At 38.0% G+C, this 19549-nt stretch overlaps 1 protein-coding gene across 1 annotated transcript; it reads left to right on the top strand.

Annotated features, from left to right (window-relative positions):
* Positions 1–1162: 1162 nt before the first annotated feature.
* Positions 1163–18469, top strand: LOC104085597 (protein STRICTOSIDINE SYNTHASE-LIKE 3-like). Its single transcript, XM_009589675.4, has 4 exons — positions 1163–1736; positions 4685–4960; positions 15812–15979; positions 17750–18469. The coding sequence occupies exons 1-4, from the start codon at positions 1408–1410 to the stop codon at positions 18150–18152; spliced, it is 1176 nt and encodes a 391-aa protein (XP_009587970.1). The 5' UTR covers positions 1163–1407; the 3' UTR covers positions 18153–18469.
* The last annotated feature ends 1080 nt before the right edge of the window (positions 18470–19549 follow it).

The following is a 19549-nucleotide window of genomic DNA, read 5'->3' as shown; positions in this document are numbered from 1 at the left end:
AAGAATTTGGTGTTTTAATTTTTTTTTAGTAGTACAAAATCTATATTATATTAAAAGTACGAAGGCCTTTAGCGAAATATCGTTCGCCTTTTTTATCCTTTAAAAATAGAACTAACACTGGATAAAATAGTCATTTGATTATTTTTTTAATATTTAGAAATAGTCATTTAATTAATTCCCTAACATTTAGGAGTTTGTATAATAATTTTTTCCTTATTTGAACTGTATTAAATATTCTGACATTTAAAACTTTAAAATCATTAATATTTTACCTTATATAAATTTTACACTTAAATTATATATAAATAATAAATAAAATAAATAAAGGAGAGAATAAGAACATTAAAGAAAGAGGAAGTACGTTTGGCTTTGGATAATATGGAAGTTTCTTTAAATTTCTTTAAAACTTGTTTACGTTCTGATTTCTTTGAAGCTCTTCTATATTAGAATACTTACAATATATAGAAGACTAATCCACTAATAATAGTATTCTATATTATATTAGTTTTCAAAGCTTTTAAATTAGTAATTACAATTGTTTGGAATATTGAGCATAAATTAATAACAAACTCCAAAATTATCAATTATTCCAACAAGATAGTTTATGAGATCTTTTAATTTTTTTAGATAGTATTAAATTTAGCTAAATATAATCGAGTTTTTTGACTATAATTATGTCTTTTAAAAGGGCATTTTAATTGTAGACTTTATTTATGGTATAAAGTGATTCTTAAATTTTTGAGATTTACAAAGAATTATCATTTCTTTTTTCCGTGGATGATTTTTCACCTAATCGACTTTTTATTATTTGAAATTTTTTTGTTATCGAATAAAAATATAATTGCAATTAAATACTTAAAAATTGATATGAGCTAGCTAATTAGTATTATTTAAATACTAATCTCACTTGAAAAATAATACTTCCAAACTAAATACACACTTCCCGTTCTAACTTCTGTCATTCTTTGAAATGTATTTTAAGTTGAATTATTTGACTGGTGATTGAGTATTTTCACGGAGCAGATTCATTTATTATTAGTTATATACGATCAATATTTATTATTTTTAAGAACTTATATTTTTATTTTATATCTCAAAGATAAATTTTAAATAAATTTTTTATTGAGTTAGTACTAGTATCATCAAAAGTCACATGCATGGAAGCGTGGGGATTTTGTACTCCCTTTTTATGGGTGAGTAGCAGAAGCAGGGGAGCAGTTACTCTGCTTAGCTACTACTAATAGCATTTCCTTCTCATGAAAAAAAAACCCCACAAGATTCAAGAATCCCCGAAAGTTTTTTGGTAGCAAACTTTACACATCATTACTCAATAATTCATAGACACAAATTTTTAAACCTACCTCAAAATTTACATTCCAAAAATCATAGACACAAACTTTTCCGGCAATGAAGCCGGCGGTAGTATTTGCCGGAATATTTCTTCTGGTGGCACTGTACTGTGGGCTTGACCCTTTAAAGCAGAGTGCAATTTCTGAATCCAAAGACTTTAAGGCTTACAAAGTTGAAGCGCCAGTATGGTCTGAAATACCAGTAGAAAAGGACACCAAAAACTTGCTTCAGAAATCAGAAATAAAGTTTTTGAACCAAATTCAGGGCCCGGAAAGTATCGCATTTGACCCAAAAGGTCGTGGACCCTACACAGGTATAGCTGACGGGAGAATTGTGTTTTGGGATGGACAGAAATGGACTGATTTTGCCTATACCTCTGCTAATAGGTCAGTAGCTTTTCTTTCTGTTGTTGTAATTACGCCTTTGTTTTTTTAATGACCATTTTCTTGATCCTGAAGAAATGTGCTAATTTATATGGAAAACTTATGACATTTTCAACATGCAGATGCTGTTTCTTAACTAACATTTATAATTAGTTTTAAGTTTTAAGCCTACTGGCCGAACTTGTCTATGGAAAAATTAAAGAAATGTTGACTGATCTGCAAGGATACCAGCTTTCCTGATGAAATATTGAGCTTAACGAATTTTATTAGCTAAAACTTTAGCTTGTTGACTCAGATTGTGGGTGTTTCCGATGCCCTTTTCTCATTCAACTATCCTTTTGATTCACTGCTTGTCACTTTGTTATGGTTATAGCATATATACATATTAAAAGAATATTTACGCACCTACACAGTCTAATTTTCCGACGAGATTGTCGGTTGATACCCCTTGAGTACATGTGGCTCTGCCACTGGTTACTTAGCACTTGGTTTAACAATTTTTTGAGCATGATGCACACCTTATTACGATGAGGTTCTTTGTTGCTGTACCCATGGTGAAAGCAGACAGAACGGTCATTAGTTCTTCCTCGATTTAATAGTTATGTTTTTCATTGTGTAATATAGCTTTGTGTAATATGTGTTGACCTCTGAGGTGCTCTTTCATCATGAGAAAGGCAGAAAGTACTAATATAGGTTTGAATTTGAGTGTCTTTTGAATTTACATTTTGGTCTGTTATGTTGGAAGTTTTGTTTGTGTTTTTTAAGTCAAATTATGGTATGAAGATTCACTTCTGATGCAAACTTGAGATACTCTATAACAACAATTAATGAAATGAAGCTTTGATCTTTAGACTGAGAGAGAGTGCGGTATTTTATAGTGAAGTTTTTATTTGCACAATGTTGCATCCAGGATTAGCTATGGTAACTTTCTCTTTCATGGTATTTGGGACTGGTGATGGAGAGTGAAAATGGCAGCAATAGTTCACAAAGTACTCCTATAAATGTCTGGGGAGGGAGGTGGTTGGTCTTGCAAGATAGGGTTTTTGATGGCTGTACTTAGAAAGAACAGTTATACATTGTGATGATTGTGGATGACTCTGTATAATATCATCTAGCTACCAGTTAAGTGGTTACTAAAGGTGAAGTTAACAGAATCAACTTTCCCTAAGCATTCCTTTTTGTCCTAGGGGAACTTAAGATGTTTTAACTGAAGTGAATCCTGTATTTGGAGAAAAAATGTTTTTTACGCATTCAGCAAGAACTTCTTTTTTGTGGGTAGCAGCTCCAACTCATGATGGTCCCCATAAAGTTGCTCATCTATCCAAGTTAAATGTTAGTACCTAAGGTTATGCTACGGAACCACACTACGAAGCAACTGTTTCTCCCCTATGGTATTGTACCTTTCGCTTACTAATAGACCAAGCAAAGTGGATATTTCTTATTCCTAGCAAACCTTGTGTCCGAACAAGACTGCTATATGACACCATGAAGCTTAAGCAATAAGGATCCGGTGAGAGCATGCTTGAAGGTGCCTTCCATGCGAGCTAACTTAAAAGAAATCAGGGCTGAATTGGTGAATAGCCTCCAAAGAGGCAAACTTTGAGATGCAACAAAATGTTTTGATCATTTGACACGAGATGGAAGACAGAGTTTACTTTCGGAAGTTGGGACGGACAGCCTTGAAAGAGTTACTAATCGAATCATTCACAAAATCTAGGAAATACGTAGGGAAATAGTAGGTCAATGCTACTCTAGCATATGTAAATTGCAATATGCAAATGACTTTATCCAAGTGCTTATCTTAAAGCCATGGATTAAGATAATGGTACCAGCAAGAGATAAAAGAGTGACAAACTATCTATAGAATCACCTCATCTAGTTCTGCTCAAGCATATGTTGTCAGAATGTAGGACGCTTTAAGCAGTACCTAAGAGCATCAATACTCGACTCGTATCTTGCTTGTATTGAGCTAGTGTTTGGATGATTGCAGATTTTTCTGGATATAGTACACCAAAAAGTATATCATTTGATTGTTAACTATCTCGGAACATTCACAAAGTATGACCAACGAGAACCAGAAGTTCTGTCAACCCACAGTTTGCAGTCTTATTGTTCCAGACTCTATCAGCCACATTGTCATTCTAGCTATAATAACATGGCTTGATGAATATGCATGTTGCATCAGTTGCAGGAATCCAAGCCTCTACCTAATTAATATTCTTTAACCAATTCAACATGATGCAGGGTCTTAGTTATATTATGCTAGCATTGTTAAGCACCGGAATCAGATGGGAGTCAATCCCGTTTTCAAAAGCTATCTCGCTTCGGTCAATTTCAGGATGGTATGAAAGCACATTCGGGAAATGATCTTCAGATTCTAATAAGAGGACATGTATTTTTAAGGAAAGCTGCACATTTCACAGTTTTTTATTCTATCTAGCTTGAAATTGTTAAGAAAGTTTAAAGGACCATGAGTTCCTGCTCTACAGAGATGATTATTATTTAGTCCTGGACCTAGCAGGAAGAGTTTTCATTTATAATTTGATAATTGACCTGTATCAGAGGAATTGATATTGTTTTCCTTTGTGTAATCATTTAATTCAAGTTTTATGATCCTGGTATATTCTGAACTTGTAATTATCTGATTGGAATTCTAGGAAATTATGATTTATGACCATGCCAGATCTTCCATGCTAAGATTGTTAGGTCCGTTTAGCTAATATGACGACATCAAATTTTAAGATGTTATTACCAATAAAAAAAGAAGAAGATGTTATTGCTTCTTTTGCTCTTTATAAAGTTTATCTTTGGTAATTGTGCTGCATATGTCATCTTATAATGTTTCCAAATTGCTTTTTATTTTTCTTTGTACGTAATTTTTTTTCTCATATAGATGATTTAGATTTTAGCTCAACTTTCTTTCTAATGGATTCTGTGATCTGAATTCTTAGGTCTGGCCTTTGTGACCCAAAACCATTACCCCTGAGCTACTTAAAAAATGAGCACATCTGTGGTAGACCTTTGGGGCTACGGTTTGATAAGACAACAAGTGACTTGTATATTGCAGATGCATATTTTGGGGTGATGAAAGTAGGGCCTGAAGGCGGACTAGCAGAAACATTGACAACTGAGGCTGAAGGAGTGCCTCTGGGATTCACAAATGACCTCGACATTGATGATGAAGGAAACATCTATTTTACAGATAGCAGCACCAAGTACCAAAGAAGGTAGATTGTGAATTTACTGTTTCTTCGTTTTATGTGTAGATTTCTTTATATGGTTAACCTTGACGCAACTGATGTAAACTAAGAGTCCACCAAACTGTATAGAGAACCTGATTCTCTATCAGTTCCCACAGAACACACACACAACAGTAAGTAAATGACACAACAGTGTTTTACGTGGAAAACTCCCACCCCACGGGATTAAAAACCACGACCTACACTCGTAGGATTTCAACTTTCACTAACCGAGCGAACTTTAGATTACAACCTATTGTAATCTAGGAATTAACCTCTTAATCCCTCACCTACTTGCAATAACTCTATTGCAAGCCTCTTTGTAATAACTCTATTACAAAGCTCACCACTTTGACTAACTCTAGCTAAACACAAACACAAAGTTTATGGTTTTACAGAAGATATCCTACAGAATGCTTCTAACTAAGCTGAGTAGGAATTACAAGTAAATAACACTAACAAAGATACAACAATACTAAGGACACACGATAAATTCAGTACTGTGATCTGGTCCTTTGTTCTGTTGCTACTTTGTTCTTCAAGCGTTAGAGTCAATGAAAGGCGACAACACACTTGATGAGACTTAATGATTTAGGGTTTGCAAGTGTGTGTTTTCCCTTGCCTCATGTTGGTAATATATAAGTGAGGTCATTGGGATGATGTATGCAAATATTCGGTACAAGGCATGCTCCATAAAGTGACTGCTGCACTATTGCGTGTGTAGAGAAATAGTGCAGCGACTTTAACAGCTGTAAGGAGTTGACTTGTACTGTCACCGAAGGAACTGATAGCCATCTGTTCCCTCTGCCGTTTCTTTGACTTATCATGTTGGAACTTGTGCCAGACATGTGATTTGTTGTTCTGAGCATTTTAAGGCTGTGTAATAGATTCCCTATCTGGTTCTCATATGAAGTTTGTTAAATCATCAAAATACAAAAGGTACATAACTTATCAATTTTCCCCTTTTTGAAGATGACAAACTTATAATTGATGTTCCCCTGAGAACCAGATTTCTTTACAATTCACCTGCAGAATAACTTTATTCCCCCTGAGAACTTGTTCCCCTTTTTGTTCCCTTCTTCAATTTTCTTCCCCTTTTGGCATCATAAAAAGAATATATGCAAGTAAACGCAAAAAGAAGTCCAGCAAAGTTAACTCATGCTGCATGTGTGCACACAACATAGCTATAAACAGAGCACAAGAGTATAACATGCATAGCAAAAGACTGAGATGCTCATTAATTAATAAGAGAAGAACACAGAGGCAGTAGCACCATTGTTACAAAACATCCACATAAAAAAAATCTTAAAGCACCAGTCATAACACCAACAAACCAAAAAGGACACTGGGGTTAAGACAAACATCGTTAAACGAGACACTGAGAGGGGAACTGTTTAAGGGACACTGGCAGAGGGAGGGAAGGATGAGGAGGCAAGGGCTTTGAGAAGCATTTGCAGACCGCTGCTCGTTTATCAGTTGCTCTTTAGGTCCTCAACCTGTTTCCTCAGGTCTGCAGTTTTAGCAGTCAAGTGGGCAACCTCTGCGCCTTGTGCACTGCTAGAACCAGGTTCCTCCTTGGCTTGACTGAGCTGCCCCTCAAGAATGGCATTCCTATACTTCAGCCTCCTTATTTCCTCGTTAGCAGCATTCTGAGCATCAATTAACTGAGAAATAGTAGAATTGCTGCCAACACCCCCCTTCTTGTCAATACACTCGCATTACTCCAAGGTTGTCTTTGAGAAAGTTTGCTTTCGAGTTCCCACTGTTGCTCTTCCCAAAGAGACTTTGAAGAATTGAAACACTCTAGTAAGCAAGAACCCATAAGGCAAACCATGGCTCCCGTCCTTGAAGTCTGCCACCTTTTTCATATGTTCAATCATGATACCAGGCAGATTGATGGTGGTGTATGCATCCAGAACTTCCATGAGGAACACGTCCGTTTTTGAAGTAATGGAACGCCTTTCTGTGCGTGGAAGCAGGACCTTGTTCACTATTTCAGACATAAGCTGATACGCTGGAAGGAGGGCCTTCTTGTGCACCCGTTCCCCTTGCTAAACAGGCTGAGCTTTTAGAATGACCTTTCTAAAGTCTGGGGAATAGGTCCCTTCAACAGATGAGAGCCCTTCAGTGGGCACACCCAAGATACTTCCTAGAACAGCCTTGTCCATCACAAAATCCACTCCATTAACCTTCAAGCAGATTTTGTCGTCTTCCACAGTAAACAGATTTGCGTAGAAACTGCGAACCTCCTCTTCATAAACCTTGGGACTTTGAATGGTAAACAAATGAGTCCACTTCTGAAACTCGCAGATTGAAAACAATTGTCTCATGCCTAACATTTCAAGAATGTCAGTGTCAAACGCTCTGCCCCATAACACCCTTTGCTTCTTAAGGGTTTCTCTTCTCTCAACTTCAGACACATCCACTTTGGCTTTCTTGGAGGAACCAAGTTTCTCTTTGTCACTTGCCTTCCTCTTCTGAGACTTCTTCACACTTTTCTCCTTCTTTTCAGACTTACTTTTCTCACTTAGACTCCTCTTCTTCAACACTCTTCTCTTTATCAAACTTCACCTCTTTCACAGACGATCCTTTCTTGGGCTTTGTAGGCACAGATTTCTTAGAGGATTTACGAATTAAGGAAGCAGGTTCCTCATTCACCCCTTCATCTTCAACATTCATAATGTTTGCCGGAGGCACATCTTCCTCATTCACTAACTTCCCCCTTTCACCAGCCTTCTTCTTTTCTTTTCCTCCTTGTTTCTCTTCAGAGCACTCTCAAGAGCTTCTTTCTTCTGTTGCCTAATAGTGGGTCTTTTAAGAACGGGCTTTGGGAACTACCCTACCACTTCTAGCAGCAATAAAGCTTGCCACAGTCACATCATCATAATCTTCCTCACTGTTATCATTCTCCTCTTCAGACAAAAGTCTCATCTCAGGAATAACAAAATCCAATGGCACTGCATCAAAGTGAGGAGAAGGAGCAGGGTCAGTACTAACCAGGGGCTCTTTTGAAGAGCATGTGGTTTCATCCTAAGTAAGAGCAGAGTGCTCTTCTTGGGCAGAGGGAGCAGGTCCCTCTGTTGTCTCCCCTGTAGTACTGACTGGCACCAAGTTACCAAGAGGCACCAATTCCCCACCTCCAACTCCACTTCTTTCTCCTTCCCCCCGAGACCCAGCGGTCATATCACCACACTCATACTCCCTAACCAACCCTTCATCGTTAGCAATAAGTAACATATTCTTTATAGCTTCTCTCTCACTCACACCCAACAGTGTAGAATCGGTAGATGCAAGAGGAGCATTACTTGTCGGAGAGGCAACATTCAAATCAAACGTCGGAGGAGGTACTTCTGATGCTTCACCACTGCCAGCAACATCTTCTTGGGCTGCAAATACTTCTCCAACTCTTCTCCGTCCAATATTTCGTCGTCTCCCATTTTTTCCGGTAAAGCAGAGAGAGAGGTTGTAGCGACAAACCTTTTGGGGGTTTGATTTTTGCGACTACGATGAGAACCAGAACTCGATGGGGTTAGAGAAGAAACAGTGGGTGGTTGTTGGTCTGAGTTGGGGTTTTCACTTGGTGATAGTTGAGACTCAGGCTCACGCGGCAGTGCTTCGTGAGACGAAGACGCAGTGGGAGTGACACTGGTAACATTTGAATGCTCTAGATTTTGGGAAGACATAGTGAATTTTTTAAAGTAAAGACACGAGAAAGAGAGGATTTTTGAGAGAAGAAGGAAGTTTGATGGCTTTGATGTGGATAGTTGTGAGAAAAACGTTTTTTGGGGTTATTTAGAGGGGATGAGGGACCAGTTACAAATGGGTGTAACGGACTAGGTAGACGGGTCGGTTTGTAATGGGTGTGACACTTGGGTTGTAAAAGGATGAGAGAGAAGGGCGGACACATTTAATGACGTGACACTTTTATAGCCGTTTAAAATACGCATGAGTGTAAAAGGAACTACTAACGTGAGTAAAGGGAACCATGTTCCCTGACTGAGTTTTGTAAATGTGAGCATCATCCTTTTACCAAAATGCAATATCATTAGCTGCTTGTTTGTTCTGTAGTTGCCATGCGTGTTTACCTGTAACTGTATAGAAATGAGTTGGAAATTGCCAAAAAACACTTTTTAGCAGTTTACCTGTTCATTCCTTCATAGCCAATCATGGAGGGACCTGATGCTTAGTTTAATTTTATCAGTCCTAATGCCAGTCGATTCTTTTCAAAGTGCTCTCTGCTCAATGCTTTGGTGAAAATATAAGCTACCTGGTCTTCTGTTTTGCAGAACTTCATGAAGAGGAGACCCTTTTCAACATTATCCCTGAGAAAGTGATGTCGCACATCAATGTGCTTTATCCTCTTATGCTGAACTGGGTTCTTTGCCATGTTGAGAGCACTTGTGTTGTCACACGATAATAGCACACAATCAGAAAATACACCAAAATTTTCCAGTTGTTGCTTGATCCACAGCAGTTGAGCACAATAGGAAGCAACTGCCACATATTCAGCTTCTACAGTGGAAAGAGCCACAGAGTTTTGTTTCTTTGTACCCATGAAATCAAGCATGATCCCAGAAAATGTGCCATCCCAGATGTACTCTTTCTATCCACCAAGTAACCAGCATAATCAGTATCAACATACCCAATTAAGTCGAAATTGTCTCCCAAAGAATAGTAGAGGACCAGGTCCTGTGTTCCTTTGAGATACCTCAAAATCCTCTTGGCAGCTTTCAGATGAGATTCCTTTGGACTTGATTGGAATCTAGCACGTAATCCTACACTGGACACAATATCAGGTCTGCTGGCTGTGAGATACAAAAGTGAACTAATGTTACCTCTATACATGATTTCATTCACAGGGGAACCGGGTTCATCCATGTCCAGACGAGTGGCAGTGGCAATAGGAGTATCAATGGCTTTTGAACTTTCCATCTCAAATCTTTTCAGAAGCTCTTTAATTTAATTCTGCTGACTTGTCATCGTTCCCTTAGAGGTTTGCTTAACTTGCAGACCTAGGAACAAGTTCAGTTCCCCCACTATGCTCATCTCAAACTCGCTTCCCATAAGCTTGGGAAACTCCTCACATAAGGAATTATTTGTTGCACCAAAAATGATGTCGTCAACATAAACTTGCACAATCAGCAGGTTCCTCCCTCGTTTCTTCAAAAAGAGAGTCTTGTCAATTTTCCCTCTTGTAAAGCCATTTTCCAGAAGGAACCTGGACAACCTTTCATATCATGCACGAGGGACATGCTTTAGACCATATAGTGCCTTGTGGAGCTTGAATACATGTTCAGGATGCTCATGACATTCAAAACCAGGTGGTTGTTTGGCAAAGACTTCTTCCTATAAATGCCCATTCAGAAATGCATTCTTGACATCCATTTGAAACAATTTGAATTCCATATGAGATGTAAAGGCAATGAGAATTCTGATGGCTTCCATTCGTGCAACTGGAGGAAAAGTCTCACCATAGTCAATACCTTCTTCTTGATTATAGCCTTGAACCACTAACTTGGCCTTGTTCCTTGTTGTATTTTCAAACTCATCAAGCTTGTTTCTGAACCCCCACCAGGTTCCTATAACAGTTCTATCTGAAGGTCGAGGAACCAGGTGCCATTAACTGTTCCTCTCAAATTGATGGAGTTCATCTTGCATAGCAGTAATCCAGTCAGCATCTTTCAATGCTTTCTTGATATTTTTGGGCTCAATTTGAGAAAGGAAACCTGAGAAGGCAAACATGTTTCTCGTCTTTGATCTGGTTTGAATCCTTGAATCAAGAGGAGTGATCACATTCTGGAGAGAATGTGAAATTTTGTGCTTCCAGTTGGACACCTGAATCTCATTGTGAGAAGACCCAGGTTCCTCTGAATGGATCCATCGTTAGCATCAATGAAGGAGTGAGTGCCACTTCTCCGCTCAGTATCAGGAGTTCCTTGCACGGCATCAACAACTCTGTTTTCTGCTTCAGTTGTTGTAATGGAGGGACCAGGTTCCTCTGAATCAGCTGGAGGTTCTGCTGCATCTTCTTCATTAAATTCCTTGACCTGACTCATCAGATCAGCCTTTCCATTTGCCACATCAATAACTTCTCCAGGAACCTTTGATTGCTCTCCATCTTGATCATTCTTATCATGTGAATCTTTCCCACTTAAATGGTGTGATTCATCAAAGATTACATGTATGCTTTCTTCAACACATTGAATCCTTTTGTTGTAGACTTTGTATGCTTTGCTTTGTGAGAAATATCCAAGAAAGATTCCTTCATCACTTTTGGCATCAAATTTTCCCAGCGCTTCCTTACTATTATTGAGAACGAAACATTTGCAACCAACCGTTCTTAGGTGAGTCAGCTTGGGTTTCCTCCCATTCAGCAATTCATACGGGGTCTTGTTTAAGAGGGACCTGATCATGCACCTGTTTATCAAATAGCAGGCAGTGTTCACCGCCTCCGCCCAAGAGCTTTTTGGTACACCACTGTCAATTAGCATCGTCCTTGCCATGTCTTCAAGAGTCCTATTTTTCCTCTCCACAACACCATTTTGTTGGGGTGTTCTGGGAGCTGAAAAATTATGACTTGTACCATTTTCAGCACAGAATTCGTCGAATTTAGCATTGTCGAACTCTGTACCATGATCGAATCTTATGCTTACAACATTATGGCTTATTTTTATTTGAATATGCTTCACGAAGGCAGCAAAGACTAGAAAAGTTTCATCCTTGGTTCTGAGGAATAAGGTCCTTGTGAATTTGGAGTAGTCATCAACTATGACAAAGATATATTTCTTTCCTCTACTGGGTACCCTCATAGATCCACACAAATCCATATGAAGAAGATCTAGTGACCTCGAGGTGCTTACTTCCTTTTTTGGCTTGAAGGAGGACCTGCCTTGATTTCCTCTTACACATGCATCACACCTTGTGATCCTTGAACCTTGACTTAGGCAGCCCACGAACCAGGTCCTTCCTAACTAGCTTGTTTAGCAATGAGAAGCTTGCATGTCCCAATCTTCTGTGCCACAACTCAGCATCATCATCAACAACACTCAAACATGTAAGATCCCCACTGTTCAAGGACTCAAAATCAGCAACGTAGATGTTTTTGAATCTTTTTGCCATTAGAACCACTTCAACAGTCACAAGATTGGTGACTATGCAAGTCTTTGATAAGAATTCAACTTTATTTCCTTTGTCGCAAACTTGAGAGACACTCAATAGGCTGTATTTCAGTCCATTCACATAGTACACATTCTCAATTGAGTGAGTGAGTGAGTATCTTCCCAAACTCTTTCAACTCCCAGAATGTATCCCTTTTTGCCATTGCCAAAGGACACACTTCCACCTTGCAGAGCTTTGAGTGAAAGGAAATCATCAGTCCTTCCAGTCATATGCTTAAAGCAACCGCTATCCATATACCATCTTTGGCTGCTTCCTTTCACTGCTCCATGCACAAGGAAGAGATTAGACTTAGGAACCCAAACCCTTGTAGTGAGGAAAGGGGCGAATTAAACTTCTTCTTGTCCAAGCAGGCATTGCACGTTTTTTATTGGAGGGACCAGGTTCCTTAGCAGTAGGTACGTTTTCAACAAAAACTTTGTTTTTCTATTGGGACTGAAATCTAGCTTTACAGGATTCTTTAAAGTGCCCAGTGTTACCACAGTGAGTGCAAAACCAGTTATCAGGGACAGTAACATACTTGCTATGTGGGTTGTAAAGAACCTTTTCATTTTGGAACCCAATTCCCTACCTGTTCCCCCTGTTTTTTTATACATGGCAGTGATTGTATCAGAGGACTAGGTCCACTTTAGAGATTTATCTAGGTCATTTTTAACTCTGCCTAGATCTTCCTGAAGTTGTCTATTTCTTTCAAGTTCAGCACACAGGCTCAGTTTCACCATTTTGAGCTCATTTTCAAGTTTAAGGTGTGCCTCACTTGCCACTTCCTTACCTTTTAAAGTGTGTCCAGAATTGTTTTCTCTTTTTAATTCTTCTACTGTTTCTTTTAGATCTACAACTACTACCACCAAGTCATCTCTCTCATGCTTTACTTTTTCAATTTTCTCACTTAGAGCATCCTTTTCTTTCTTTAAATCCTCAATGGTTTCTTTTAAATCAACAACTACGACTACCAAATCATCTCTCTCATGTTCTACCTCTCCTAGTTCCACAGTTAACACATTTTTATCGTTGATAAGGTTATGATAAGCATTAATTAGAACATTAGCTAAGGATACAAGCTTCTTTTGAGAATAAGACTTCAAATTTCTTTGAACGTTTAGAAAATTTACCTCATCGTCATCATCATCTTCATCCTCGTCAGATTTTGCCATCAGGGCAAAGATGGAGTCATATTCAGCTGCTTCGCTTTCAACGGCCATCTTGGAGGTGTCGTCTTGTTCATCATCTCCCTCAGATTCACGAGAGAAATCTCCCCATGCAGCAAGAGCTTGTTTCACAACATTGTCAGCGACATCTTCTCTTGAATTTCCTGTCAGGAACCGGGTTCCTCTTGGCTGTTTTGTCTGTGTTGTGCTTGTACTGGTCTTACTTGTGGAGAGGACAATCTTTGATGAAATGTCCTGGCTTCCTGCATTTATGACACAAGTCATAACCTTTTGGTCTGCTGGAGCTGCCCCTTTTCAGAATGCTTCCATTTCTGCGAACCATTTTCTGAAATCTCCTTGTCAAATAAGCCATGTCAGCATTCTCACAACTTAGTCATTGTTGTCTGCCTTGAGGACCAGGTTCTTCTCCTTTTTGGATTCTTTTCTTTCATGGTCCTTCTTTTTCTTCACTTCATAGGTCTTCAAATTTCCAATGAGCTCGTCAATGGTCAACTTTTGTAGATTTTTTGCCTTTGTGATAGCATTGACTTTACTCTCCCAAGAACCAGATAATACACTGAGTATTTTCCTGACCGGTTTGTTCCTTGGAATGATCTCTCCTAGAGAGTGGAGCTCATTGATGATGGAGGTGAATCGAGTATGCATGTCCTGAATGGACTTATCATCCTTCATCCTGAAGAGTTCATACTCAGTAGTGAGCATGTCGATCTTTGACTAATTGACTTGAGTTGTTCCTTCATGTGTGGTTTGGAGAGCCTCCCAGATCTCCTTGGCAGATTGACAAGCTGAAATTTTGTTATACTCGTCTGGTCCAATACCACAGACGAGGATCTTCTTTGCTCGAAAGTTTTTCTCTATAGCTTTGCGGTCAGCATCGTTGTACTCCTTCCTTGTCTTTGGAACTGTCACTGTTGGCTCGTCAATGGTCTTCATAGGGATGAAGGGTCCATCGTAGATGACATTCCAAAGCTCTGAATCTTCAGGCATGATAAAATCATGTATCATTGTCTTCCACCATCTGTAGTATTGTCCATTGATTCTTGGTGGTCTGTAGGTTGATTGAACTTCTTCAAAATTTGGTGGAGCAGCCATGTGGATTCTTTCTAGGTGTTAGCCTTATAGAAAGAACCTGTTCTGATACCAATTGATGTAAACTAAGAATCCACTAAACTGTAGTTCCCACAGAACACACACACAATAATAAGTAAATGACACAACAATGTTTTACGTGAAAAACTCCCAGCTCACGGGATTAAAAGCCACGACCTACACTCGTAGGATTTTAACTTCACTAACCGAGCAAACTTTAGATTACAACCTATTGTAATCTAGGAATTAACCTCTTAATCCCTCACCTACTTGCAATAACTCTATTGCAAGTCTCTTTGTTATAACTCTATTACAAAGCTCACCACTTTGACTAACTCTAGCCAAACACAAACACAAGGTTTATGGTTTTACAGAAGATGTCCTACAGAATGCTTCTAACTAAGCTGAGTAGGAATTACAAGTAAATAACACTAACAAAGATACAACAATACTAAGGACACACGATAAACTCAATGCTGGGATCTGGTCCTTTGTTCTGTTGCTACTTTGTTCTTCAAGCCTTGGAGTCAATGAAAGGCGGTAGCACACTTGAGAGAGACTTAATGATTTAGGGTTTGCAAGTGTGTTTTCCCTTGCCTCATGTTGGTAATATATAAGTGAGGTCATTGGATGATGTATGCAAATAGTCGGTACAAGGCATGCTCCATAAAGTGACTGCTGCACTGTTGTGTGTGCAGAGAAACAGTGCAGCGACTTTAACAACTGTAAGGAGTTGACTTGTACTGTCACCGGAGGAACTGATAGCCATCTGTTCCCTCTGCCGTTTCTTTGACTAATCATGTTGGAACTTGTGCCAGACATGTGACTTGTTGTTCTGAGCACTTTGAGGCTGTGTAATAGGTTCCCTATCTAGTTCTCATATGAAGTTTGTTAAATCATCAAAATACAAACGGCACATAACTTATCAGCAACTTAAGAATGAGAATTTGTCATAAATGCATTGGGCTATTCAGAAATTTAAAGGCCTAATGTTTCACATGGTGAACTTGATATCTTAGTGGGAGAAAAATGGTTTCTTTTAAGAACATTGCAATTTGCATCTCGGACAGAAAAATGAAAGTTGATGCTGCGACGAGGCAAGAGTTAATAGATGATTAGTGAGAAGCGTAGAATTTAATTTGGTTGCATGATTGCACCTAACTTAGCTAACAGTTCTTTGTGCGTAGAATTTAATTTGGTTGCATGATTGCACCTAACTTAGCTAACAGTTCTTTGTGATAAATACCCTACTCTGCTAACATATAGCAAAGATGTATATATCTGGTCTGGTAAGACTTTGCATTGCCATTTACTATCATTTCCTTCAGGTTTTAATACAGCATTGTACAAGTATCATGTGTTACTTCTTTGATTTGAATATTAATACCCATCTCATCTTTCTTAGGAATTTTATGCTGTTGGTTTACTCAGCAGAAGATAGTGGGAGGGTTCTGAAGTACGATCCTAGTACTAAACATACCACTGTTCTTATCCGAAATCTCCAATTCCCAAATGGTCTATCACTGAGCAAGGATGGTTCCTTCTTAGTATTCTGCGAAGGTGCCAAGGGCAGGTACGTTTGTTGACGGATGGGTTGGTATACTTATTATATACGGAAAAGGGTCAGAAATATCCCTCTACTATTCGAAAATATTTATTTATACCCTCCGTTATACTATTGGTCCACTAAAGTCCCCGACATCATAGAATTGGTGCAAAAGTACCCCTCTGCCGTTAAGACCCTCCACCATGGCAACATTATCCCATGTGGCCTGCTAAATCGCTGAGGTGGATATGGTAATATAAATTGCTAACTTAAAAAATTGAATATGAAAAAGTGATCTCCATTTATATTGGAACTATGAAACAGAAAACTTAACATATGGACTGCAGTGAAGAATACCCCCGAGATGGACCAAATAACTCCAATATGTCATATTCAAATAGGAATTACAGTTCATCAGAGATGCTTCTTACAATATTTATTGACTCTCCTATTCAATTTATTGCTAAATTCTAGTGGTTTTGACTTAAAATTTGTATATAATATAATTTGGAATTTAATGTATTAATTAAGTAATCTCATTTTTATATTTTTTAATCATAAGACATTCAATTTCAACCGTTAGATAAGGTTACCAAATAATATAGACCTGGAGCTTGCTGTGTTTGAGAACTAACACATAACAATGGTCAGCTTCCCTTGGTGTTCTTTTACCTTCTTACTTTTCTCTTGTTTCTCTGTTTACATACATACATCTATCTTGTATACCCAGGCCACCACACCTTTAATGAGAACTTGGGAAAGAAATGTGCATTAGGTGGGTGGTCTTTTTTTCCCCGAAAGAGGTGGTGGTGGAAGAAGTAGAGAGGGGTAAAATGAAATAGGTGCAATGAGGTGGCATGCCATGTGGCATCCACCTCAGCGATATGGCAGGCCACATGGGATAATGTTGCCATGGTGGAGGGTTCTAACGGCAGAGGGGTACTTCTGCACCAATTCTATGACGTCGGGGGCATTAGTGAACCAATAGTATAATGAAGGGTATAAATAAACATTTTCGAATAGTAAAGGAGTATTTTCGATCCTTTTCCGTATTATATATATATAGGCATATAAGGCCCCAATACATAGTTATTTTTTTGAATTTGTAAAGGATTTGGTGTATCTTCAAGATCTGTAGGAAAAGTTACTTAGGTTTCTATTTCCTGTTCTATAGTTGCAACTTTTGTTTGCTTTCCAAGAGACATCTCCTAGACACATATTTGCCAAATAATAAGATACATGCACGAAGACATAAAAACAAAATCACTGGAGTATACAGCACACATTTCATGCGCGCACACCTGTGATGTAAGAGTAACATGAAAATTTAAGGACATTATTCTTGTTGATTTAAATAGTAGAAGCTTCTGAGCTGAAAGTTCTCTTTTCCAATCAACTTTTTGTTCTAGTGCCACTACAAAATCAATGTTATCCTGTTCTAGAAAAGGTTTTCTACTCCTTGAATGTTTACGCATGCATGCCAAAGTACATGCATGCATCTTTATATAAGAATACATACCGACAGAAGATATGTATATTATGCAACTTGTTGATAGATGTTTTAAGAACACCTCTATTTTGGTTTATAAGCTTCTGAGATCCAAATTCTGAAATGTTGAGGTTCTTTTTTTAATTATCTTTCTCAAAGAATCTTGTTGCTGAATTCACCTTAAAAGTTTTCAGTATTAAGAAGCACTGATTGAATAAGTTCTCTTGGGGAAATAATAGGTTCTGTTAAAATTCTATGATGAGTAGGAGGAATGAGGCTGTGATAATATGTAACGTGTTCTTTCATAGGTTACAAAAGTACTGGCTGAAAGGCGAGAAAGCGGGGACCTTGGAAGTGATGGCAGTCCTCCCAGGATATCCTGACAATATCCGAGCAAATGAAAGAGGTGAATTTTGGGTAGCAATCCACTGTCGCCGCACCATCTACAGCTATATAAATTCCATATACCCGAAACTTCGTCTATTATTGCTGAAGCTTCCGATCCCAGTAAAGCTCCGTTCCCTCTTGCAAATTGGAGGCCGGCTACACGCTATTGTTGTGAAGTATAGCCCTGATGGTAAGCTGCTACAGATATTGGAAGATGGAGAAGGGAAAGTTGTTAGAGCTGTAAGTGAGGTTGAGGAGAGAGATGGGAAGCTTTGGATGGGGAGTGTATTGATGCCTTTCATTGCAGTTTACCAACTAGAATGAACTAAAGAGTTACCCTTTTTCTTTCTTTCAACATGGATCATTTCTCTTCTACTTTCTCTAGGGATTAATCTGGAAACAAAAGCTCTCTTTTTAGTTCCTCAATGTTGTTTGTAGCATCTATTATGCGAGAATAATTCCCAAAAACAGCTCTTTCTTTGAGGGTTGGGACTATAGACTATCTTTCTAGTTCCTGATAGTTTTGATACTCTTATTCCTGTTGATGACAAGGATTCTCATGGGGAGTCTTGTTAGCCTTAATCCTTTGAGATGTTAAAAGATTAAATTTTAAAAGGTTTCAACATTTTTCTTATTGGAAATTTTACAAAGCACTATAGTTTAGAGCCTAATTACCATTAGGAACTATAGTTTGCTTAATTACCATTCGTAACTATTGTTCAATTATTTATTACCAGCTAATATCACTTTTATTCAGACGCGCAATGTATACAGTATGTGCCAATTGTATTCGTTCGTGCAACAAATACAACCAAGGCGAATACATGGGTGTGTACAAGGAAATACAGTATACAAAGGATACGGGACGTGTACAAGGAAATACAGGGGTGTATACAAAGAATACAACTTATATTGACTATATTTGTTCAACCAAGGCGAAATACATAAATACAGAAAAATAAAATGCTCTCATTGAGAGTCAAACTCAAGACCTTCTACGAGAGCTTGTTGCTCTTCAATACTACATGTGAATTTGCTATAAAATTTAAATATAGTTACAAATGTAATTTTCTGAAAGCATAGCTACGAATGATAAACACAACATATATGTGTGATGTGTCGAGTAATTTTTCCTTTTTCATATGTAAATGTTCTTTCTAAGAGAAAATTGAACATTTCTTATCACAAGTTCTTGCATTATTTGGATACTTCATAAATGGACCTCAGTAGGGTAGCCCGAATGAATTCAGATAAGAAAAACTGGCATCCTATAACAACACATAACATGAATTGATAATTTTTTAGCCTTATATTAGGTTTGGCAAAGATAACCCTAAACAATTGGCATTATATAACCAAATCTTAAAAAAAACTACTCTCTTTTATATTCTATCTCAAAAAAAACTACACGCTTATTTTGGCTTCCCATCCCTTTTCTCTCCTTGTATTTCTTCTTCTATCTCTTCTCTTTTCTCTCATAGTTTAGCAAAAATTGTTGCAAATTATGCAAAAAAAATCAGTGGGATGAAAAGGTAAGGTTGATCTCACACCAGAGAAAATCAGAAGCAAAAACTAAGAGAGAAAATATATTTCAACTTTATTTTTCTTCTCTCTTCTTTTTTGGTTGGATTGAATGAGTGGGTGTGATTGAAATTAGTTGAAAATACCTAAACGAGGCTATATACAAAATTTGAGCAAGATTAGCAAAAATTAAGAGAAAA

The sequence above is a fragment of the Nicotiana tomentosiformis genome, chromosome 6, assembly GCF_000390325.3.
Source record: "Nicotiana tomentosiformis chromosome 6, ASM39032v3, whole genome shotgun sequence".
Classification (NCBI taxonomy): Eukaryota; Viridiplantae; Streptophyta; class Magnoliopsida; order Solanales; family Solanaceae; genus Nicotiana; species Nicotiana tomentosiformis.
Note: the sequence above shows the minus strand (reverse complement) of the source record. Positions and strands in the feature narration are given on the sequence as shown.

What these genes read in the sequence shown, in the direction of transcription:
- LOC104085597 (XM_009589675.4), top strand. Translation starts at nt 1,408, where the DNA reads ATGAAGCCGGCGGTAGTATTTGCCGGAATATTTCTTCTGGTGGCACTG. An exon ending in GCCTATACCTCTGCTAATAG is followed by an intron (nt 1,737 to 4,684) that starts GTCAGTAGCTTT and finishes CTGAATTCTTAG; the next exon opens with GTCTGGCCTTTGTGACCCAA. An exon ending in TGCGAAGGTGCCAAGGGCAG is followed by an intron (nt 15,980 to 17,749) that starts GTACGTTTGTTG and finishes GTTCTTTCATAG; the next exon opens with GTTACAAAAGTACTGGCTGA.